General features: G+C 36.8%; 1 protein-coding gene across 2 annotated transcripts; it reads left to right on the top strand.

Annotated features, from left to right (window-relative positions):
* Nucleotides 1–433: 433 nt before the first annotated feature.
* Nucleotides 434–23,056, top strand: LOC140151256 (beta-hexosaminidase-like). 2 transcript variants are annotated; one of them, XM_072173527.1, is made up of 13 exons: nucleotides 434–541; nucleotides 4,120–4,186; nucleotides 6,235–6,796; nucleotides 11,883–12,052; nucleotides 12,231–12,500; nucleotides 12,710–12,867; nucleotides 13,329–13,481; nucleotides 14,467–14,627; nucleotides 16,982–17,378; nucleotides 18,710–18,956; nucleotides 19,402–19,657; nucleotides 20,525–20,671; nucleotides 21,404–23,056. In XM_072173527.1, the coding sequence occupies exons 2-13, from the start codon at nucleotides 4,138–4,140 to the stop codon at nucleotides 21,570–21,572; spliced, it is 2,739 nt and encodes a 912-aa protein (XP_072029628.1). In that variant the 5' UTR covers nucleotides 434–541; nucleotides 4,120–4,137; the 3' UTR covers nucleotides 21,573–23,056. The 2 variants fall into 2 exon arrangements, with proteins under 2 accessions (XP_072029628.1, XP_072029627.1); XM_072173526.1 differs by lacking the exon at nucleotides 434–541 and having other exon boundaries at nucleotides 4,010–4,186.
* The last annotated feature ends 2,460 nt before the right edge of the window (nucleotides 23,057–25,516 follow it).

The following is a 25,516-nucleotide window of genomic DNA, read 5'->3' as shown; positions in this document are numbered from 1 at the left end:
TTGTACATTCAACAACAATTAATATGGTTCTTGTTTTTTATCTTATTTATTTGTTTCCCTAAGTAATAGACAAGAATTGCATATCATTAATTTGCGTCTTCATGGCAAGTTACCGGGAGCAAAATAACCCCGGCCCCGCACCAATGTGAGTAAAACACCTTTGTTTAAGTAAGTTATATCATCCATATACGTGTCAGCTCGTGTCTTTGAACTTGTTTACTTGTTGCGTTCCTTTAAACAAATTCAAAGGAAGTGCAAACACTTAAGTTTAAATAAAAAACGTGACTTTACTTCTGATAGATCTATTCAGCGCATTTCTGGTTATTACCGAAGCGCGAAAACAAATAATCCCGGGCAAATAAGCAGACAAAATTGGAAAATAATAAGCAGGCTTATTCATCTGCACTTTGACACATATTCAGCATTACTTTGATCAATCCGTGGTTGTACATAGCAATTATATCCATATATGCTACCAGTCCCAGTAGATTGTTTTCCAGTCGCATGAAGCCCTTCTCATTCTTCTATACATTGGTGCCTGGTAAGTACGAGATATAATTCTGTCAATCTTTTTCATCCTTGTCATTATTTTATCTTACAACAAGGATGGAAGTTAACCAGTGTTTCTGGAAAAAGCTTGGAAACGCAATTAAATGTCTCAAATTGAGGATTATTTATTTGATATTTTTTCGCCCTTGGACACTGTTTGAAATTCTGGATTTCCAACAATCATGGCTGGACAAAAAGTACGGAAATCTGAACTCTTCTATAGGGAGTGTGCTCTATTTTCGGGGAATTGATAGTTCCATTTCGGGGAATTAATAGTTCCATTTTCCTAAAGTGTCCATTGACCTATCATTCTGCTGGTGGCGCGGTGGCGTACTTATGTTGTGAATTCAACTTCTTGCTCATAGCATAAAGCCTTCATCAAACACATGTTATATTGAGCGGAGTTGCATTTCCCCGAAGTTAATGAACAACAAGATCTGATATACTTGCCTCTCTTGAAACGACAAATATGGATGGCTGACGGCAGGATGCCTAAGATCTTTTGACTAATTACTTTCTAGGGTCTATGTTTTGACGATGTCGGCCCTCCACAGAAAACAAAGTGTCTGACGCATTGAATCAAGCCAGTCGTTTACTACATTATAGTAAACATTGTGATGTACAGCAAATTAAATTCAGGAGGAAAGTATGCTCAGGCAGTGACGGATTTCTGAATGTCACTTTAATTAACATATTTTAAGCTAATTTGCAGGTGCCTGAAGTAAGCACAAATACACCGAAGATCTGCACGAGGCTCATCGTCTGTCTGTCATTTTCCTATGATAAGATAATATAATGCTGTCATATGTCATTCATTCATTCATTCATTCATTCATTCATTCATTCATTCATTCATTCATTCATTCATTCATTCATAATCTTTAACTAGTATTACATAATCCAATTTGGGGTCCTATAATTAAGCCCAAGATGATGAAAACATCATCGGCAAAATTGATGAAGAAAAGCAAAGAAAACGAAAAAGAAACAAAAAAACGCGTTTTCAACTCAACGGACATAATACACACAAATATATAATTAAGACAGCACACACATTGCCAAAGTCCATCCCATCAATCATCCGGCATACAGGGTGTATCAAATACCCCATCAGCTTTGTCATCTAATGAAGCGCCTGTTCCAAATTCAACATTAAATTTTACACAAAAGGGCGTGCAACATATCGTTACAAACTATTTTATCAAATGAGTTCTGTTATTACTATTGTTATTATTATTATTTTATTTTATTATTTATGTATTTATTTTGGAAGGTTCATGTTTCTTTTAAACTTTGAAACGTTTTCCCCAAATTTGATATTTTTGGTGATATTTCAAGAAAGCGACATGTCAAAGACAAATCTTTGGGCACATGCTTTGTTATTGTTAATACAATTCTTTCCCACATACCTACGTTACCATTTGCTTTGGTGATTTTCTAATATTATATAGTTTGTGGCTGCATTTTGGCGAATTTAATGTGTTTTAGGCTTACCATGAAATTAACGCTGCTATCTGGACATGCTCCATTTAGAATTTATGTCTGATCGTCAGCTATTGCAGCCAACAGAATGCAGATTGGCTAAGGATATATGTCGTATTCCTTTATGTACGTCTCTTGACAACATGATTACTTTGAATTCATTGTAACTACGTCCAAGGTTCGTGTCTGAGTTCGGAAAAGCTGTAGTCTTCGGCGCCGTATCAATATCTCATAAAAATGGCACGTGTCTTTTATATTTCCCGCATGAAAGTTTGCGTCTACGTCTATACTATAATGCTTTGGATACGTTGGTTGACCATTATTATATTTTATACCAAACTGTTATCAAACCTGTGCTGTGATTGGCACCTGCATTACGTAGGTATCACTTTATATAATGCCCTACCATTCAGCAAGCCGGCTAGTGAATGACCTTGTTATGATTGGGCACTGTCATCTGTTATAAATCAGCCAGTTTAAGGCTGAGTTGTTTATGACCTGGTCAATACATAATCCTACAGGGAACCCAGTAGTATGACAATGGAGTGACAGACCCATTATTGATTTCGCGGGGATATTCAAAGCACAGCTCCTTTGATGCATAGCCGAAAATTATAAATAATAGAATGTTTGGAATTGTGTAACTAAAATACTAAATACATTCTGCATTATATTTATTTATTTATTTATTTATTCATTCATTTACTTATTTATTTATTTATTTATTTATTTATTTATTTATTTATGCCTATTTATTTATTTGTTTGTTTACTGACTTATATATTAATTTGGAAGATCAGCAAGTAGTTAGTAATATTCATCAGTTTATTATTGATTGTTGAACATTTTGAACACTTGATTGATTGACCGATTGATAGCCATATTACACATATTCCTCGTTTCTATGGAAATTCTATTAGATGCATATCAGTATTTATTTATTCTATCAAGCAATATCAAGGATTACCACCAAGGAAACTTCTCACAGCTAGTTGGCTCAGTGGTAATGCACTGAGATTCACAATCTGAACTGCCAACCTATTTGGCGTGCGATCTGAGCTCGGCCTTTTCTGATGGCTGTGTCTCTTTCAGACACCCTCCCCCTGGAATCCAAACCACTTTTCCGCTCTCTTAACAACCCTTCAATGGAATTTGCTCTATTCGCTCTCGTATTGCATGTTAGTAACCATTGGTTACTGGTTCAAGCCTGGGCTCATACACCTGTTCCGAATTATGATATGCCATAGGCTTGTGTCGTGATCATTTCGATCAGTGGTTCATAACTAAGAAAGGAAGAGCCCGTTGACCTGGCAACGGTCATATTCTAACGTGCACTACGCCAGCGAATAGCTGCATTTATACTACATCACTGAGCGATAGCGATTGGTTTTTAGCCAATGAGATTGGACTCTTTTTCTTGCGTTCGGAAAAGCGAGCTACCTTATTGGTGAAATACCAATCGCCCGTCGCTCACCGACGGAGTATAAGTCTAAATTCAGCTTGTTTTGTTAAGTGGCATTTGATGGTGTGATTACAATTCCACGTTATTCGCTGCAGGTGTTGTGTTATTGGTTAGTTTTACGTCTGTACAATAATAATGCTGTTGACGCAGTATAAACATATTTAACTAAATGTTTAATGGCGTTTTCATATTATTTTATGTGTATTACCCCCCACGAAGGTCGTATGTGCTATAACAAAGCACTTGCGACCTTCTTTAATCAAAACAGATCATTTATGGAAAAATCAATTTCTAATAATTTCGCTCGACAATCTACTTGTATTGCTGTCGTGTAGTAACCTGGATACAGCCGAGTAATTACCGAACTTTGAACAGTGGTTTGTACCAAGCTGCAGCTTTTGCATCTTTTCGTGAGCAAACAGCGTTTTCGACCCTTGAACCCAATACAATTATTGTCAACGTCAACACCTATCGTCAGCAAAGTCACTGGGCTGCAAAATATTGCATATAAACAGGATAAAAGGCATTTGCCTTTATATCGTGGGTGTCGTAGCGTGACAAAACTATAAATTCTACTATATTTATAATCTAACAAATTAATTCGTTATACCATTTTCCCGGCATAGGATGACTTGAATGGAAGTATGATGGCTTACGGAAACTTGACACTCCTCGGAGTTACACTCTTAATTGGTAAGTACAGTCTACATAATTATGGTTAAGGGAAAGTGACCCGATATATTTGGGAAATTGGATTCTTTAAAACTTACGTATAACATAAAATGTCGTCTCTTTCAAGCATTCATGCAAAAAGAACATGTAAATGTTTTTTGTAAATGTGACTTATTCCTTATGGAGCCACTGACGGGCTGTTACCGTAACTTTGACACTCTCGGAAAATAACCCTAATTTTAAAACTAAACCATATTTGGGGAAATTTATTTTTAAGTAGATGCACTATCTAATCCTGCACATTATGACACCCATTGAATTGAATTCATTTAATTAGACAAATTAGGTTGCATTTTACTGGCCTATACTAGGTGAAAAAACTCCAACAAACACAACAAGGAAACAACACAGTTTCTTCAGTCAAGCTTTATTTCAAGCAGTAATTTTTTTATTTCAGTTTTTTTCTTCTCTGTACTTTTCACAACTTTATTATATTTTTCAGTTCTTTTGTTCCTTTTGTTTTAAATTTAAATCAATTTTAGCCATTCACCACTCTCAAACCAGATGTCTAGTCCGTGGAGTTTTGAATAGGCCAGTTTGTCATTATTAAGGTTAGACGAGGTATTGTTGGTCGAAGGAGCCAAAAAATCAATTTCCATGATCTAAATCAATATATTATTGAAAAATAACACTTTGAAGTTTTGCAAAAGTTCATTCTACAAATCATATACTTTAAAATCTTGCTTAATTTATTGTTGTTAATGAGTTATATACGTTTTGCAAAAGTGTTATTTTTCAATAATATATTGGTTTAGATAATCAAAATTGATTTTTTTTATTTGGCTGCCTCGACCAACAATATCTCGTCTACCGTTAACTCAAATATGGTCCTATATATAACTGGAAGTTGTATCCTATTCATTATAACAAATGTCAATTATGATAAAGAATATGAATTCCTTTAAGTACTGAGTTGCGTCGTTCTGGTGCTATCTGAAATCTGTAATCTCTGAGTTAAGACTTTTAACTTTCAATGTTGTCAATGGTGAGTGGAATGTGTTATTATAATCTCATTATATTATAGAAGCCAATGACCATTCAATTATCTAGTATAGTTCTGTAACAACACTCAAAAAAGTACTTCGTCACTGGGCGGGACAAACCTCATATGTACTTTTGGCCCTTGAACATGGATAAAGCCTTGTAGGTGTAGACTTTATATTGTTGAGGTTGCTTCATCCATGTTCCAATGCCAAAATACATGCAGGAAACATCTCATATTTACTTTTGGCCCTTAAAAATGGATAAAGCCTTGTAGGTGTAGACTTTATATTGAATGGTTTGCTTCATCCATGTTCAAGGGCAAAAAGTACATATGAGGTTTTTCCCGCCCAGTGACGACTTTAAGGTGGATTAGAAGTGTACGGCACTTCAACATAATAATTGTTCCCTCAAGTGGCATGAATGTTATACTGTATAATTGTGCAGGCCAGAAAGACTTATCTCAGTGTTTGACTAAATTCAGTTCGGGCTGAACTGCATTTGGCTGTATTGAGATGTGGCTAAATAGAATTGTGCTATATCTTCAATATGAAGTTTGATTTGGTTAAACAATTTATGATTGGAAGAATCTGGGTGCTGCTGATTATTTTGGTACCAAGATCTCAAAATGGCCAAAAGACGAGTTCTGGTTCAGAACCCTCGATATGCATGTTTGAATTACATTTACAGCAGGTGGTCTGATCATGGTCTGATGCTAAGTTTCTTTACAGCATTATCAAAAATATAAATGGCTAATATTTTTTCAATAATGAATTGTTGTTTCTTCTAAACACAACATTGGATAGTTAAACACGTCATTGCACTAGTCATTTAGCTTTAAAAAGCGTTAACAAAAATACTATAGAAACAGGTAAGGGTTTCCTTCCCTTTCAGACCAAAAACACTGAAATAAAAGATTTCATTTGTGCCTGGTGCAACCCTGTAAATAAAACCAACACCAAAATAATTATGTGAACACGTTGACCATACATTCTACTTACTTTTTTGTCTTCTTGTTATCTAAATAGTTATGGTGTCCACACAGGTTGACTCTCAACCAAGCACCCCTCAAGAAGTCGTAGATTATCTCGCAAGCAATATAGATATCAAGTTTGACATCACAACTAACTTTGAACCCGAAGGAGAGTCCCTTAGATCAAGAGGTACCATCACCTTCACCAACACAGGAAGTTCTGATGTGACCGATACGTCATGGGAGATCTATTTCTGTTCTGTCCGCATATTTGAACCAGACGCTTTACGGGATAATCCAAGTATGGGTAAAATGCTTGGTAATACGAACCTTATGGTATATCACATAAATGGTTGCATGCATAAAATCAGCCCTACTGAGTCCTTCTCTGGATTTACGGCGGGAGTCCCCATCGTCGCCCCGTACGCAACGGCAGATTGGCAGGTTGCACGTACAGATATCAGTCCCAATTGGTACTTCGTCGCCACGGATGCGGAACCTAGAACCATTCTATCAACTGCAGGACAATCACTCGATTTTGTCGGTGATTTTACTACACCAGAGCAGTGGAAACGTCAGGATTATGATGAATTTGATCCATACACCCCTCAAGTCAGGTAAATAGTCTACACTCATAGAAATTGTTCGTTGGCATTACTCAGTAAGTTGATGTAAGTCGTTGCGTCAACTTTCCGAGTAATGCCAACGCGTACAATTTTGAGTAACGCTGACTCGATATCATTATGTTGGTCGCACTCATTTGCATAATACTTTATTGAGTTGTTACAACTCAGAAAATGAAACTAGCCTAGCATAATTTTCTAGAGATGTGCTATAGTATACAAAATTTTGCACTGATTACAAAAATAATTATTTGAATACTGCTAATCATGCTAATTGTGCAGAAAATGATCCAATTACGTGAATTAAGTAACAACGTACCAAATTGGAATAACTCAAAACAATAAGTACCCGTAACTTAATATGAACGAGTTACATCAACTTACATGTTGAGTTACAATAACTCAACTAATTGGTTCTTTGAACCTTGTTTATTTTTCTAAGTTCCCTGAACTTGAATTCAGAAGTTGTCATTACTTAAAAGTTGACGCAACGACTTACATCAACTTTTAAGTAATGCCAACAAAGTTGATTAGTTGACGGACCTTTTGAGCTTTTTCAGCATTTTTAAGTTCGGATAACTAAAATGAATTTTGTTTTGGCAACGTTTACACTATTTTTGAGTTGTCCAAACTTACTCCTTTTGAATTGCGCCAACAAGGCGAACAATTCATTTCTATGAGTGTAGGAGCTAAATCTCATATGTGCCTTAATTAAGGATTGAGTTCAACACCCATGTCTTCAATATGTGTTACCATGAGGTGTTAGGATAGACCCTCTGGATCACTGCTAGTGGGTAGTGGACTCAAATTGCAGGGTGCGTTCGTTGCTAGAGGTCACGACACACATAGGTAAAAAATGAAAATACTTCGATCTTGTTGAGAAATATATCAAATTACTCGTCTGATGACAAGGATTAAGTAAATGTATATTTTGTGCTATCTACGATCTATTGTTATTGAGTTATCTTACAAAAACCTCATGTTTAGGCAAATTACATCGTTTGGTTGTACGGGGGTCAAAATGCCAACTTAATACACATAAATCAGTATGCTTGACTATTTTTATAAAATACGTATACATTTATAAATTCTCGCGATTCACAATACAATGCGCCGCCAACGGTTGCTCTTGCTAGTCCAAACTTTGACCTTTAGGGTCGACATCGCCTTCCTAGCCACCATTGGGTTTTTACGCGAGTGTGATAATAGTAATGCTGAAAACAGCTTCACAAAGGATTCCGTGTGTGATCAATAGATCGAAAATGGATATACTACAATTATTGTAAACTTCTGTAAGTGTACATTCGCGTGAACGTAATTATATTGACATTTACACTCACAATGACATGTTCCCGTGTTGAATTCGTATTACGCGGGCTTTGGATGTCGACATTTTCCCATGATACACTGCGTATTTCGGCCTTTCCCCAGCTACCGCTGGAGGCGCATCGTATTGTGAATCGACCGAATACGCAGGTGGCCACCTCCACGCTGCCATGACAGCTTCATTATGCAGTTACTGTCCGTTTTTCCTATTCAGTGCACACACAGCGCTCCAATTGATGATTGACCTCTAGCTCACTCACTGTACTGTAGGTATAGACAATAGACTAGTCGCCCAATATTAGCCATAGAGGCTCACATGTGAGTTATAATATTCATCCCTAACATACAACAATTTGAAGTAAAAAATGTCACGGGAAAGCTGTTGTCGAGCTATTTTTCCGAAGAGAGAATTCCAAAATTTCATAGCAGTCGGACGTGTAATTTCAATGGCAAATTGTGCTCAACAGCTAACTTGTGATAGATCTAACTTCGAAGGGGCACCGTCTGGTGATCGCCATAGAAGCTGAAAATAAACTTCAATTCATTCCCTCTATGGTCATCTAAATATTATTAAAATGCGATTTTGGGAAGATTGTTGTCGAGCCCTCCTAAATTTGGAATTCTGACTGCCCGATAGAGAGCTAAAAAAATGAAAAACTTATTTCCAAACCGTGTTAAGTCTCAAACCACATGTTTCTCATTTACTTGTGTGATACAATCAACATTACTCTGACAAGTTTGACATGAGTTGTACCATCAACAAGCCTGGTTAACAATATGCATACTATTGTTCTCATTTGGGAAACAAAGGCCACGCACAGTATTATACAGTGCGTTTGCTTTGTAATGGTGCATCCAACTGAAATCATGATACCTATTTCACCGCAGCCCATTGCAATGCAAATGTAAATCAGAAACATGTGCTTGTGGATTTAACCATTGGGTATGAGACACATCCCTGATTTAACATAGTTGAGCTGTTTCAAATGAGATTTATCTTGGTTTAATGGGGTTTAAGTCCTGCAAAGGTCGTGGTGAATTCTGCTGTAGACATGACTGCATAATGTGAAGACAGTAAGTCTTGAAGTGATATTCTATATATATAAACTGGTCCCAAAATGTAACTTACCAGGTAAGAAATTCGTCTGTCAAGTTCAAACGACAAATCGTATTATACTGAATAGCATATGAGTGGAAGCGGTGTACATTTACGCGGAGTTTGACACCTCATTTGTCGCAAACAGATCAAAACTTTTGAAGTTATGCTCATTTGAACAAGCCTACTATCAAATTTGAAAGTTGCAGGTCCGCCCCAATGAATTCACACAATAGGAAAGTTAGTCATGCAAAGAAGAAGAGGAGAGCACTGATTACACCTGTATACTGCCAACCATCTCAAGTGGTATGAGTGCAACTTTCATTCCAGTGGATAGGTTCGGTTAAATAAGCATAACTTCAAAAATACTCATCCGTTTGCAACAAATGAGGTGTCAAAATTCGCGTAAATTAACACTGCTTCCACTCATATCCCCTTTAGTGTAACACAATTTGTCGTTTGAATTTGACAGACAAATTTCTTACCTGGTAAGTTTCTTTTTTGGAGCAGTTACATAGCAGGTGGTCTTCCTGTACATTTGAAGCAAAGGCGGTAAATAACACGAGACTACTGCGTAGCAAAATAGTCTTTTTTGTCTGAAATATTTTTCTCTGGTGGCAAATACTTTTAAAATGTTGTTTTTGATAACATATTACAAATTCGTATTCCCCCCCACCCACACACACACCATGTGTGATAATTTTGGTATTCAATTAATACTTAAATTTGACGATATTAATGTAAAGAGTTCCTATCCTTTTCAATGCCATGAGGATTTGGTCACGCTTGCTAGTCTTGGTATGTAGTGCCCATGGGTCGCTTGTGCATTAGTTATAAATATAGTCGAAGCATTACTGTAAATGGAATCAGTCAAATTCATTGTGTTTCTCAGGTCAACGGAGCGATGTTGGCATAATGTCATAATTCACACATTAAGGTTAGCTACAATTCTAAACTTTTACGATTTGGTACTTCATAGCATAATGCATCGAACATATATTAGCGAGTATATTACAGATATACTTTTGTAGGTCCTGTGGTTCTTGAGGTATGTTGTAAAGAGGGCTGAAACAACAACACTTTTATAATACATACATAACTCATTAACAACAATAAATCAAACATGTTTTCAAAATATATGATTTATACAGGGTGTCCAAAAAAGAGGCCCCTCATTGCGCCCGCTTTTTCTCACATTTCTGAGAAGTTGATCAAATATATTTTGGTATGTAAAGAAACCTTGAGTCATTAGCTTTGATAAACCAAAACAATTATATTAATCGGCTCACAACTTTTGAAGATATGCTCTTTTAAGGAAATGTACCCGTTTTTCACTCTGTCCACGGATATCAAACAGAGTGGTTGGGATGGCTCATGCTGTGGAGTGGACTGTACGATCACCAGACCTCACACCACTTGATCTTTTTTTTCCTTTGTGGCAAAATCCAAGATCTTCGTAAACGTATTACTGACTGCATTCGCAAGTATCCGGCGCACAAGGATGGTACGCAACGCAATTGATGCAATGAGGACCAGGGCTGAAACCTGTATTCGCCAAGGAGGCAATAAGGTAGAGGGCAGATCAGCACAGTGAACTCACTTCAAAAGAACCAAAGACAAACCAAACAGCCTTTTAGGGCTACCTTTTATCCTAAAAAGAGAAATAACTTATGTTGTAAAAAAAAGAAAGCAAAACACAACACAGTAAGAAAGTAAGAAACATAATAAAACAAGAAGGTATAAATAACCAAGAAAAAATAAGTAATTGCAAGTAAAGCAAAAGAAGTCCCATTCGGCATCCATTTTACCCACAAATTAATGACACTATTAACAAAATCAATTGCCCATAAACCCACCGGTAAAGCCCATTCCATAAATACAGTTATTTTATAAAGTTATCATTGAGGAATGTTTGATATTCATCGGCATGGTATGTGCACTCCTTTTCAATCTTTGAAGTAGCCAAACCTTCTCCGTGGACAGAGTGAAACACGGGTACATTTCCTTAAAAGAGCATATCTTCAAAAGTTGTGAGCCGATTGATATAATTGTTTTGGTTTATCAAAGCTAACGACTCAAGGTTTCTTTACATACCAAAATATATTTGATCACTTCTCAGAAATATGAGAAAAAGCGGGCGCAATGAGGGGTCTCTTTCTTTTGGGACACCCTGTATAATACACCTTTGCAAATTGAACATCAAAGTGCTATTTTTTCAATACTATATGGATATATGAATATCCACTCGTATATATTGATTTAGGTAATGAAAATCGACTTTTTTTTTTGCTGCTTCGACCACCTTCGAACTCGAATGGCCAGTGCGGTTTCTTTCACTTCACTTTAAATGGATAGAATATTATTTCAGCATTGAATAAAAAATAACAAAATTATAATTTGATACAAATTTTGACTTCAGGGTCTATGCTTTATGTAAGCGCAACTGTTACCTCTCTGATTCATAAGCGTTTAAGCCTATATGGCTTGATATGGGGGGGGGGGGTTTAATCCTCAGTACCAACATTGACCAACTCGTTGTGCAATTCAAGTTTTCATATAAAATATGGCGAATTTTTCACAATTCAGACGTGTTTATTCAAATAAAGGGGCATCGGATTTAAGGGAATTATTATATAATCGTATTTTTCCTGTCGGTAGGTATGACCTAAACGCGGATGTATCAGACAATGGTGAAGTTCAAATACCTGTTATTCCAACTCCTGTTGACATCCAAAAGACATCAGATAATGCAGTTGATATTGCTGAGGGTGGTTGGGTGATAGTAGCAGAAGGCAAAGATGCATCGAATATTGGCGAATATTTGGCAGGTAATTGTGTATATCCTATTATAGTGATTAATAATATATTCAATTTAATCGCGTCCGCGTAGTTGGATATTTGACACAGGCCTAATCATGATAAGCGGAAGGAGACACAACATTGCCGACAAGTGTTACTTTGAAAAAGAAAAAAAAAAATAATGCAACAACTTTGATTTTATTACAGACAAACTTGGTCTTCCATTTGTTGAAGAAAAGCCATCACGCCGTTATATAGAGCTTTCTATCGGAGATGTACAGGACAGAAGTGGCAATCAAGTTGATAATGAAGAAGCCTATCGTATTGACATCAAGGTGTCCAATGAGATCATTGATATTGTTGGCAAAAGTGTAGCCGGACTTCTTCATGGAGCACACAGTGTGTTGAGTCTATATCAACACAGTACAGAGATGCCTGATGTTGTCATAGTGGACTACCCGAGGTTCCCTTACAGAGGTATGTTTGTAATGCGCTAAAAGACCTGGGAACAAAGTTCAATGAACTCCATTCTTAAGGGTATGAGTTGTTGTACCCAACACATTCAATGGGTATTCTGTGAGCACACGAATATACTTGATTATAAAGAAATCTGTTCTCACAAATTTGTACGTTCGAGATCACATTCATGTACTCAACTGTTGAAGTTTGATCTAATTTATATTCAGGCATGCATGTTGACGTAGCAAGAAATTTCCAAAGTAAAGATTCCATCTTGAAACTTCTCGATGTGATGGCGCTATACAAATTGAACAAGTTTCATTTCCATTTGACTGATGACGAGGCTTGGCGATTAGAGATACCTGATTTAGAAGAGCTCACTGAAGTAGGTGCACTCTGATTGACTCATTACATAATATAACCATCTTTGTAACCAATCAAAATAGTTCTTAGATACCTGATTTCGAAGAGCTCCCCGAATTATGTACATTTGTGACCTTTTCATTTTGAAACCGAGCAAAATTTCTACAGAAAACTAACAAGGTTCTCCCAGTACAAGATCAATTTGTTTTTACACATGTTTTTGATCGGTGACAACTCCCGTGAGAACTGCTTTAATATCGTAACTCGTCAGCGTCGGAGGATTTATTGTTGGGTTAGAGGGAAAGTACTAATGATTCAAACTTTTATGTTGTGCATAATTTGCAATTTACAAAAGATCATAGACCAAGGAAGGGGGAATGTTGACGTAAATCGTTCAAAAGTGTCAAAATTGTAAGGCTTTTAGTATTCACAACATCTGGGTGGTTCACGCAATTCAATATTGATCGTTGAATTTTGACACAGGTCGGTGGAAAACGCTGCCATGATTTAGATGAAACAACCTGCATCATTCCTCAGCTAGGTTCCGGACCAGGAACCGGTGATTCGGGCTCCGGTTTCTATACAGTGAAAGACTATGAGCAAATACTGCGGTACGCTGATGATAGAGGTATTGAGGTAAGGCAAGATTCCAATTCCAAGGTATTCAACCCCTGGTATGCAGTAAGACGAAATATACAGTCAGCACAACAAAAATTCTAATAGTTTATTTTAATCATATACCTTATGGCAAAAGTGAAGGTAGATTTCACCAACGTAACCATAATGTACACAACGATGCTTTCTTTAATTTGAGATATAGCGACAGCGGAAGCCAAGTTATGAAACGCAGAGTGCTGGAAGGTACAGATTCAAAAGTTGCATTTTTTGCTTCGGTCAACGTCTCCCGAAGCAGACCCGTTGATTTACACAATGAGTGCACACGTCGGGCGTATGGGCCGCCCATTACATAGAAATGAATTACAGGTGTACAACAATAAGCCTTTATACCAAAAATAGTGCATTATGCATGCAGACATTGGGGCCTGCTACGGATAAACGTTGACAGAAACGAAAATTCAGCTTTTAAATCTACACTTTCCATCGCTTAGCGTTTCATAACTTGGTGATTTCATCACTTCCAAGTTCCAGTCACAGATATCTCAAATTAGATAATATCCTTGCACATATTATGCTCACCTTGATTTTTTGAAATCTACCCTCAGATTTGCTGTAAAGTATGATTAATGAACTGTTACCTTATTTATTTACTGATTGTATTGAGCGATTACAATAAAATTTTATACCGTCGCTAACTTGTACGCGTACGTGTACGCCAATTACATCATTTCAAAATCACTCTACTGCGTCTTGTTTTCAACTGTTAATCAGTCAGAGTGAAGTGTTTTGAATTGTATTACAATGAAATAAAATCGAATCATTACGAATGAGGTATCAAAGTACGCAAAGCAAAATTCTCCATCTATCGACTACTTTATTTTGCAACTAAGATTTAGTGTCTTTAAGATATGGCTTTTGTTTTAAGAGTTCGGTTACTTTTAAGGTGCATTATAGTTCAGTTATATGTTGTATGTTACTATTTATGGCATTGTGTATTTTACAGGTGATTCCGGAAGTAGATATGCCAGGCCATTGTCACGCAGTCATCAAAGCTATGGAGGCAAGATACTTTAGGCTTATTGATTCTGATCCTGTCGCTGCCGCGGAATATCTAGTATCCGATCTAGACGATACCTCCAAATATCTCTCTATACAATACTTCAGGTATGTTCTCCCAAGTAATAAAACATATCAGATCTAGACGATACCTCCAAATATCTCTCTATACAATACTTCAGGTATGCTATCCCAAGTAATAAAACATATCAGATCTAGACGATACCTCCAAATATCTCTCTATACAATACTTCAGGTATGTTCTCCCAAGTAATAAAACATATCAGATCTAGACGATACCTCCAAATATCTCTCTATACAATACTTTAGGTATGTTCTCCCAAGTAATAAAACATATCAGATCTAGACGATACCTCCAAATATCTCTCTATACAATACTTTAGGTATGTTCTCCCAAGTAATAAAACATATCAGATCTAGACGATACCTCCAAATATCTCTCTATACAATACTTTAGGTATGTTCTCCCAAGTAATAAAACATATCAGATCTAGACGATACCTCCAAATATCTCTCTATACAATACTTCAGGTATGCTCTCCCAAGTAATAAAACATATCACATCTAGACGATACCTCCAAATATCTCTCTATACAATACTTCAGGTATGTTCTCCCAAGTAATAAAACATATCACATCTAGACGATACCTCCAAATATCTCTCTATACAACATGATGCAGTCATGTATACAGTAGAATTCACCACGACCTTTGCAGGACTTAAACCCCATTAAAAGCTATTAAACCAAGATAACACTCATTGAAAACAGCTCAACTATGTTACATCAGATCTTCTCTGGTTAAATCCACACACACATTTGTCTGTTTTGAGCAATAAGCTGGTATTATAGTTTCAGTTGGGTGAACGATTATAAAGCAAACGAAAGGTAACAATATTACTGTGTGGCCTTTGTTCACGAATATGCATATTGTTAACCTCATTCTTGAAAATGAGAAACATAATGGCTGTGGGCCGTAACACGGTTTGGAAATAATTTCTTCATATTTTTTGGTGTTATCTGTCGTTTACATATCCTTCCTAAAACACCAAAGTACGAATATTTCCAAACACCTAAATTAGCTAAACATTTAGGACATGTTACAAAACTATATTTTCTAGAATTTCAGAAGAGTACTTTTAATATTGGCCGGTTATTTTCCACACAGCGACGTTAACTAGGCAATGTACTATTACCTATAACATACACTAAAACACCAAAGTACGAATATTTCCAAACATCTAAATTAGCTAAAAATTTAGGACATATTACAAAACTATATTTTCTAGAATTTTAGAAGAGTACTTTTAATATTGGCCGGTTATTTTTCACACAGCGACGTTAACTAGGCAATTACCCATACTTCTAATATACGCTATTTGTAGAGGTTACGCGTCAATGGTAAGAGCACTGTGTATTGTGTATAGGAAAACGGACAGTAACTGCAGTATGATACTTCAGGTGTGTTATCCCAAGTAACAATTATGCATACATCATGCAGTTATTGTTAACTACATGTATGCACACAACACAGGGGCACTCACAATGGGCAATTGACCCCTTCTGGTAGCGCTGTGTTGTAGATATAGGAGATAAACTAGTTAGCGTCATATATGAAAAAGTATAAAAGCTGTGATTTTAGTACTTTCTCTATGTTTCAATTACTTATTCTTTTCAAAATATCTGAATTTTCATCCCGGTACAAGCTTTAATAACGGGGGACCATGCATTTGTATGAGAAAGAAATATACTACATAATCCAAACTCCCATGTTATTCCAATGCACATTTTGCTTCACCGGGCCGCTCTAGCTTGGTCGCTTTGCGAAAAGTGCTTCAGGTATACTCTCCCAAGTAATAATACATATCGGATCTAGATGATGCCTCCAAATATCTCTTCGTACTAATGCTTCTGGTATGCTCTCCCAAGTAACAATGCATATCAGATCTAGACGATGCCTCCAAATATCTGTTTTTTAAATATTATATCTCAGCTTGTTGATAGATACCAACTGTGGCCATCAAATTTGCAATTGTTGGTTTTTAATTTTATGCATTTAGGTAAACTCAGAAATATGGACAATTATAGACCTTTTCAGCAGCTGATCAGAAATGTTCGGAAATTAGTTCAAAAAGATATAAACAAAACCACGCTTGCACCACAACCATCACACTAGCAACAGTGCGTTTAATGAGCGCATGACGTGGTATGATTGTTCACACTGTATCGGTGTGGTGTTACTTGATACAGCATATTAAATGTGTTTTGCCCTGCGTGGTCGATTATGTGTTCAAATTGTCAGAAATGAATTGATATGTTTTCTTGGTCGCGCATGATCAGTGTTTTTTGCAAAAGTCCTCCCGAAAAGGTTGATTCAATTCACTCCATAGATTATAGTTACTGTAGATTTATTAACAACAAAGTTTTGTGTTTATCCTGCAGGGATAACGCGATCAATCCATGTGTAGAATCCACGAAAACATTTGTCAAGAAAATAGTGCAAGAAATTAAACTAATGCACGAGGATATTCAACCCTTGAAAGTCTTTCATTTTGGCGGTGATGAAGTGCCTCACGGAACTTGGACAGATAGCCCTGCTTGCTTAGACTCTCTCACACCGGAAGAACGAACGGAGAATTTCATCTACGAAGTGGCGGGCATAGTAAATGATGAAGGTCTTGATCTGGGAGGATGGGAGGACGGCCTGATGGAAGATGTGAATAATGCCTACAATCGGTCTCAAATGCCTAATACTGAAGTCTATGGATATGCCTGGAATAATATCTGGGAATGGGGAGGCGGAGGCAATGCCTACGTACTAGCTAACGCAGGTTACCGGGTTAGTAATAATTTTGTAACGATATACGAGGGTCATTCAAAACGTTCTACCTCCATCGTCACATCTCTTTTATCTTACGTGCTAGGAAATTGAAATTTCCCATAAATATACTCTTAAATCTTGGCTACAAAATAAAAGTTATTTGATTCAAATGTGATTTTTGTTTGTTAGGATGTGTTGGTTAAAGCGAATACAGATTTGGTACGTCGGAAACGGTCTGAAAAGAAGGGCCAATTTTGATTTTAAAAGGTTGCCGTCATCTATGTGGAAATCTTTACAGGTTTATTTCTGAAAATGATTAAATTGCTTTATTTTTGTTTATATAATTTAATCAATATCTAATGCTTGCAGATAGTTTTAACTTAAAAGTTTTACTGGGTATCGTGTCTTTTGCACAACAAAACCTATAGATGTTCAGAATAGTATTGACGCTCTAGGCCTTTTCCATAGGTTGTTGACTCCGATCGGGTGAGAACTTGTTGGTTCAAATCGTATTAATTGGGTCATAAGTTAAAGTAACATAAAATAACAGATACTGGAAATTTGAGCCGATATTACGAATATCCTAATTTAGCAGTCAATGCTACACTATCGTACTATCGTGTTGCACTCTACACTAATTTCTATTTGAGTACAACACTATCGTAAGTGACACATACGATAGTGTTGCACTCTACGCCAATTTCTATTTGAGTGCAACACTATCGTATGTGGCAGTTAACAAGATACATCCATTGCTTAAAATAAGGACGTAATTACGAATTACCCTTAAACGCGGTCTAGTTGGAATCTAGTTGGATTTCACAAACATTTGTGTGTGTCTGTTGAATCCTTCAATGTTTTCTTCTCATATAAAACGTGTTTTATTTTATTTTGTCCCAAGGCACGTCAACAATCTCAAATAGGAACAAAATATTTATCCTGAGTAGGCCTAAGCAGTGGGGTTTATTTCACTTTACCTTGTTATTTCGGCTTAAAATGCACACAAACCTTCCCAGCGGTTATAATATTATTTCAGCATTTTGGGTATATGTGGCTTTAATTGGGATCAATCAGCATAAATTGAATGGACCGTGGACTGGGGTCAAAAATGTCTCTAAGCGATCGATGCTGAACATGTATGCTGCATACTTCGGGTGAATGTAACATGTTACTGTAGTGGGGATTTTCTCTTTTGGATGTCTTTGATACAGCATTCAGAAGTACAGCTGTATACAGACTCATTATACCCCCCCCCCCACCACATCAACTTACATCTGCAAATACCTTCCCTCTTATATGCTGGATAATTTTTCATAAATATTTCTAATATTTTATTTCTGTTGTACCAGGCAATTATTGCTCATGCCACCGAACTGTATTTTGACATGCCGTATGAACCTGACCCCGAGGAACGCGGCTTCTATTGGGCAACTCGCTTCACAGAAACCCGGAATACATTCAACTATATTCCAGATAGTATCTATGATAACATTTATATAAATCGTTTTGGGACACCACAGAGCAAGGAAGACATATGTGGTGATGAACTTGAAAACTGTGTGCAACTTGATGATGATATGAGCTCCAATATCGTAGGTAAGAGGCTAGCTCGGCCGTAATATGGTGTATTTTGGTGTATAACCAGGATAACATGCAGAGCTTCTAGCGGGCCAACTCTTGGCGCCAACCCGTCAGCACTTCCTGTAATAGATAATGCTGTTAATATCTTGGTTACGCCAAAAAGATTTTGGTTAGCCTCCACAACTCCGGGTAAAATACTAAAAGATCACACTTCTTTCGATTACAACCTGTCCCTTTTTCAAGCACTGTCACTGGTTTTTGTTAGTTATTGCGATTTTGTCGTGTCTTGATTAATTTTTATCTAAGAGTAAGGCTTATAGATTTTGAATTGGGGAAAGTTTATATTCTTGTCTGATTTACCTTTCAGCGTTTTCATCCATATCACTCTATAACGTAATACTATCCATAGAACTTTATTATTGAAATCAGACATTAAATCAGCAGCATCTTCATTAAACAGGTATCCAAGGTCACCTTTGGTCTGAGACAGTCAAGACTGAAGAGCAATTCCAGTACATGGTATTCCCACGTATCCTAGCTGTTGCAGAGAGAGGTTGGCATAAAGCACCATGGGAACATATCCTAGACGACAAGCAAGCCAGGGAGACTGCACGCGACGAAAATTGGGAAGAGTTTGCCAACACTCTAGGCTACAAGGAACTTCGCCGCTTGGATGATGCTGGGATCAGTTACAATGTTCCTATTCCAGGAGCTAAGTAAGCAATTCACCGTAGAAGTAGTGATGTAACAGGATTAACTACTATAGCAATGGGTTTATAGTATTTGTCAATGTATTGCCCTGCACTATAATCAGTCCGCACAAATCACCTGTGTATGTGTAGAATCATTGATTTAATACAATACCATTCTTTGCAAAGACACTAGTCTTACAGAAGCGACTGAAACATAATTGGACGCAGCATAATGTGAAATACCTATTAGGGGCTGTGCAATAATTATGAGCCCTGGGGAGGGTAAAATTGAGGGGGGCAAGCAATTTTTGGCAAGCCGAGAGGGCAAGCGATTTTGGCACACATTCTTGGAGCGCCTTTTAAATAAAACGCTTTAAAAAGGCTTAGGAAAACAGTATGGAAACGCTTAAATATGCAAATTTTCCTGCTCGCTGCGCTCGCAACATGTATCTACACCATGTAAGGTTTGAAAATTGGGATCCCCAAAATTTGGCATGCACAAGGGGGGGGGGGCAAAGAATTTTTGGCGGGACGAGAGGGGGCAAGCGATTTTTGGCGGGCCGAGAGGAGGGCAAGCGATTTTTGGCGAGCCGTTTTGGAAATTTTACACCCCCGGGGGGCTCATAATTATTGCACAGCCCCTTACGATCCCTGTTCTTTGACAGCGTAACGACTAGTGCTGGGGCAATACATTCCAAACATAATGTAAACCCATTGATATGGTAATTAATCCTGTGACATCACTACTTCTACGGCGAATAGGATACCTTGAACGAAGCAAACTTATCTGGGGTGTATGTTGGGATGGGGGTTATGGTATGCGTGTGTGGGGTGTGTGTGGGGTGGGTGTCCGGTTATCTTACCTGACTTTTAGTCTTACACTTAATACAGAATTGGAGAAGAAGATGGCGTTTTGTCTGCCAATAGCAATTTCCCTGGTCTGAATATACAGTATAGTGTAGACAGCGGAGAAACGTGGACTGATTATAAAGCAGGAAAACAGATGCCACCAAACACTGACGTCTACCTACGTACAAGGTTTGTTACTTTCGTCTTTGGTTTATGTTAGTATATTGTGGGCTTATAGCCCATTCCTATAGATGAGTTGACATGTGTTTACATTTGATACGCCCTCTGTTGGCCTGATATCAAAACTGCCAGGCAAAAAACACTATAGCTATAGTTTACATGGAAGAAGTTGATTTTGTTTCATTAACTTTGGTTTCAAAGCAAATAATACTAAAAATGTTATTAAACCTGTTAACAAATGCATCAAGCTATATTTATAATATCACACAAAACAAAAGGTTTTCAAAAGTTGAGTTTTTGAAGAGATTTATGTGATCTCCCATAGACACTCCTGTGTTATTTTGCCTGGCTAGAAACAACAGAGGGCGGTCTGAATGTAAGTATGTGACATCATAGGTCAACTCATCTATAATCGGCACCTTCCCGCCGTTGATGGGGTGAACACAGAATTATTTCCAAGTCCTATAGCTTCCTATCAGGTATTGATCACTCTACATGGTGTTTCTAGATGTAGATACAATTTATGAATAACTCATAAATAAACGGCAACCAGGAAGTTTGCATGAAGATCAGCCAGTGTTGCCGATTCTACCAGATTCTTGACAGAATTTTTTTATCTGAAAAACAAACAAACATTTTGTACTATTTATTATCAATTTGTTAAAATATATCTGGTATATTCTCACGCATTTTGATTTTCAAACTAAAATGATATGTCACACATTGTGATTTCCGCTACAGATCTGCAGACATGAGCAGAACTAGTCGTACCGTGATGGTCCGTAGTGGGGACGGTGGTGCTACTAGTGCTCCAAATACTACAGCTACAGCTGCAGCTACTGTGAGCCATCTCACCCTACCTGTCTTGTCTTTCCTGACTCTCCTCGTTCTTAAACTTTGTTCTAATTAAACAAGTGCACAGAATCATCCTTAAGTTAAGTTGTTACACTAGTATAATCTAGTATAAATACACCATCTTTGAAGGATACATTTAGAAACACAGCTTTTAGTGTGGAGGGAATCATATATATAGGTCAGTAGCATGTATAGTAAGGCCATAGTGTAAATAATATGACATCATTATCATTGGCAAGCTAATATTATGAGGCCAATGAAAATGAATCTTTATTTTTGTTTTTTGAGAAAATAAGTCGTTTAAAATTGATATTCCGCAAAAAACAACTGTAAGTGGTGAGTTCCTTCGAACGAGACAGATTTGACCTAGAAACTACAGTGACGTACAAATATGAACATGGCCAGCTTTGAGAGAATGGACTGTCAACACTCTCAATGCACAGAACGTATACTGCTTTTGTTATCAGAAAAAAATTATATATTAGTAAATTGTGATATCACAATTCATATGTATATCAACTTGATGAGAAATACTTGGACTAAAAATATTTTAGATCAATTTCACCATACGAATATAATTTAAGCATGACATATCAAAATTGTATTTATTATGCAAATAGCCAATTTCCATGATTTGGGAACTAACCTTTTGTTGTGTCTTCCCAATTTCTCGTGTACGCGATCGCGCGTTATATACATCATTGAACATCAAAAGAGCTCTCCGTACGTAAATGTACGTCATCAGTCTGCTACATTGGAAATCAATTTTGAACGGCGCTGAAAAGTGCCGTACGAGCCAGCATTTTACCAAGACAATTTGTCTTTTTTCAGGAGAAATACGAATAAAAAATTGCAACGAGTGTCAACTTGTAATGTTATAATTATTATCTTCGAATGGAGTTAAACTTGTTTTTCCAATAATCTAAATTACAAAATAAAGTAATAGATGGAGCATTTTGTTATGTGTACTTTGATACCATATTCTGCGTGATGTAAGTTTATTCCACTAAGCTATACGCATTTGAATGACAAAAGGCAGTCTCAAAAATGACGAATTTAGATATTTCCTGCAAGGTGATTTCTGTTGCCTATTGTTACGGACTCAATACAGCCTGACAGATGGGATGTGCCTACTTCGAGGGAAAATTCAATGTAAATTTTGTCACTTTTGAAAAGCTCTTTGTTATTTAAGTTGCCATCAGTTTGGTGAAATAAAGTTGTATCGTACCACATAAGCTATCAAAATATGCAAAACAAAATTCTCCGTAATCGCACACTTTATTGTGTAGTTATTAAAAATGTCTTTAAGAAATGGCGTTTGTTTTAGTGTTCGGATACTTTTTGTGCGCATTATATATATCCAATACACATTTAAGGCAAATGGTTAAGGTCATTGAATGCTTACGAAAGGGGGATATAATTATGATTAAAGCAATACAGCCGAGATAATTTTAATTTAAAGTATTCAGCACCATAAAAGACCTGACGCCATTTGAACTTAAATTTGATTTTGAACTGTATAGAGAGTTCCCGTGTTTTGGGTTAGTGTTTATAACGTGATTACCCGCCATCTTGGAGGGAAACCTAAACTCCGTTTACAATTTTCAGAATACCAACACTCGCGCAATAATTAGCAAATGTTATTTTGTAGAATGTAGCACCAATAGGGTCATTGACCAAATCAAAGGAATGAGGAATACGGCGGTGCGAATCACGTTATAAACACTATTGTAGTCCGTTCCGCTTGAAAACACGGGAACTCTCTATTGATAGAGTTAGAATGTGACATCCAGACGGGACTTTCATCTTTCCGAAACGCCACCCGAAGATGGGCGCAAATAAGGGGGCTGGTATTTTCTTCCTAAATTTACAAAAAGTCGGCTTTAATAAAATTGCGACCCCTCCGCTATTTCGGCAACAAAATTTTTATGACTCCCTCCCAACCACCACCAAGTACACCTTACCCCCTAAACAGGCTAAAATTGTATTGAAATCAGTTTTTTGTGAATAAAATAAACACACTATCTGTGGTCATCTTGTGACTCCTACATTTTGGTCATGAAAATTTTATGACCCCTATTTTCTTTCCAAAATTTATGAGCCCCCCCTGTATATTTGGGACCCACCCCTCCCGAAGAAAATGTCAGCCCCTAAGATGAATGGGAGTTCATGCAAGTGTCTTTGAAAAAATTTCGAGTGGACCTATTTTTGTTCCCTCTCTCTTCTGGTCACTGACTGGAGAATATATATTTAATTACGCAATTAATATTAGCTTAGTTTTATTGTATTAATTATTATAATGTTCTATAGCTTTTATAAAAAATACTTTAGATATGCCACACTGAAATATATAATGCGAGTTTAATTAAGACCAATATAACGTGTAAGAGTATAAAGATGAATAAAATATAGATTCTACATTATTTATAAGATCGTTTAATATGCGAAAGATCACATAGATAATGACTGATAACCCAGCAAACACAAAACGTTTTCGACATCATTTGCAAAAGGTTATAAAAAGTTGTCGGAAAAGGTTTAAAATTTCGGGTTATATAAAGGGTATATAAAGGGTATAAAACATTTTCATAAACATTAAAAAACATTTTTTGATAACTTCTGCAGATATTTTAACATAATGTTATTTAAGTGTTGACAAAATATTTGGCAAAAAATGTTTGCAAAAAATAGTTTACAATAACATTTTGAAAACATTTTAAAAATATTGTTGTAATTTGTTTTCATACAAATCGTTTTAAATGTTTTCATGATCTTTATATAACCCGACATTTTAATGTTATTAAAATGTTTTTACCTAAACCAAAACCCAAAATATAACTTGTTTAAAACGTTTGTAAAACGTTATGGTCTTTGCTGGGAAGTTGTGACATGATAGGCAAATCATGACGCATAATATCCCTTTTAAAAAGCAATGCTACCATCGAGGATCATAATCATAGTCGTCCCCTTCCCCAATTGATCAAAACGATTTTGTCATTGGTTCCTAAGATCTGGCCTCCCTTGGTTCCGTGGATAACCAACTGGTAATACAGACCATGAGACTATAGCCTACCACTGTTACTCAACCCAAACCTGGACTCTCCTAATCTGTACAGGTTCCCTTCCACTTCCCATAGTTTTAATATGCATGTCAGTGCTCTGAGTCGGTTTTTAATGAAGCAATAGTGTGGCAATTGACTCATGAAGATGCAGAGAGTCTTTAAAAAAGGGGGCAAGCAGGGAGGTAAATAACAAGTCAAATTCTTTTCAGCTAGGTGGGCAGCTCTGTTGTTGTTGCCCACCCAGTTGAAAAGATCTCAAGTGCTATTTACCTGCCTGGGGGCAAGAGCACAGCTTTAGGTTGGGTCTGGAATGAGGTTTGTAAGGATTTAGAGAAGCACATAGGAAGTTGCAGATAGAGATTGCAAATAGTAGCAACATCACAGCGTTGAGCAAGGAGAGAGAGATTACCATCGAGCAAGAGGCCATCGTTAAAAAGATTCCCAGACTGAAAGATGACCCGGGCAACAAAACGCTGACTGGCAGATTCCCATATAGGGTATAATCTTCTTCCACGGTAAACCAAACAGCTTCCGTGGTAAACCTTATAGCGCCATCACTTGACGAAAGTACGTTATTAGTAGGCGTGAGTTAAAAGCTATCTGGGCTAGAACTATTGCGACTGTAGGGGTGAGCTTGCCTACAGGTAAAAAAAAAAACTCTTGGCGGTTATATTACACGTCTAGTTTAGGGCAACGGGGTGGAAAGGAGGGTAGGCCTACTACGGGGATGTGTGACAGTTTCGGGGTGCATTTTGGTTTATTGATGGCCCTCAATTTCATGAAAATCTGGTTTAAGAAAGATTGTTTTTATTTATTTTTTTTAAAATTAATTTGTTTCCCAAATTTTTATCGGAAAGTGTGCCATCTTTTTTATTGTTACCATGGCGTGTGATAATAAATAGACCTATTAATATGATTTTATTATTTTGTTATTAAC

Source organism: Amphiura filiformis, chromosome 4, assembly GCF_039555335.1.
Source record: "Amphiura filiformis chromosome 4, Afil_fr2py, whole genome shotgun sequence".
Taxonomy (NCBI): Eukaryota; Metazoa; Echinodermata; class Ophiuroidea; order Amphilepidida; family Amphiuridae; genus Amphiura; species Amphiura filiformis.
This window is presented reverse-complemented; position numbering and strand designations above follow the sequence as displayed.

Bases quoted from the DNA above. Each gene is read 5' to 3' on its own strand.
- LOC140151256 (XM_072173527.1), top strand. From the start codon at position 4,138: ATGATGGCTTACGGAAACTTGACACTCCTCGGAGTTACACTCTTAATT. The intron at 18,957-19,401 runs GTAAGAGGCTAG...TTCATTAAACAG, and splicing joins TATGAGCTCCAATATCGTAG to GTATCCAAGGTCACCTTTGG. The intron at 20,672-21,403 runs GTTTGTTACTTT...TTTCCGCTACAG, and splicing joins GACGTCTACCTACGTACAAG to ATCTGCAGACATGAGCAGAA.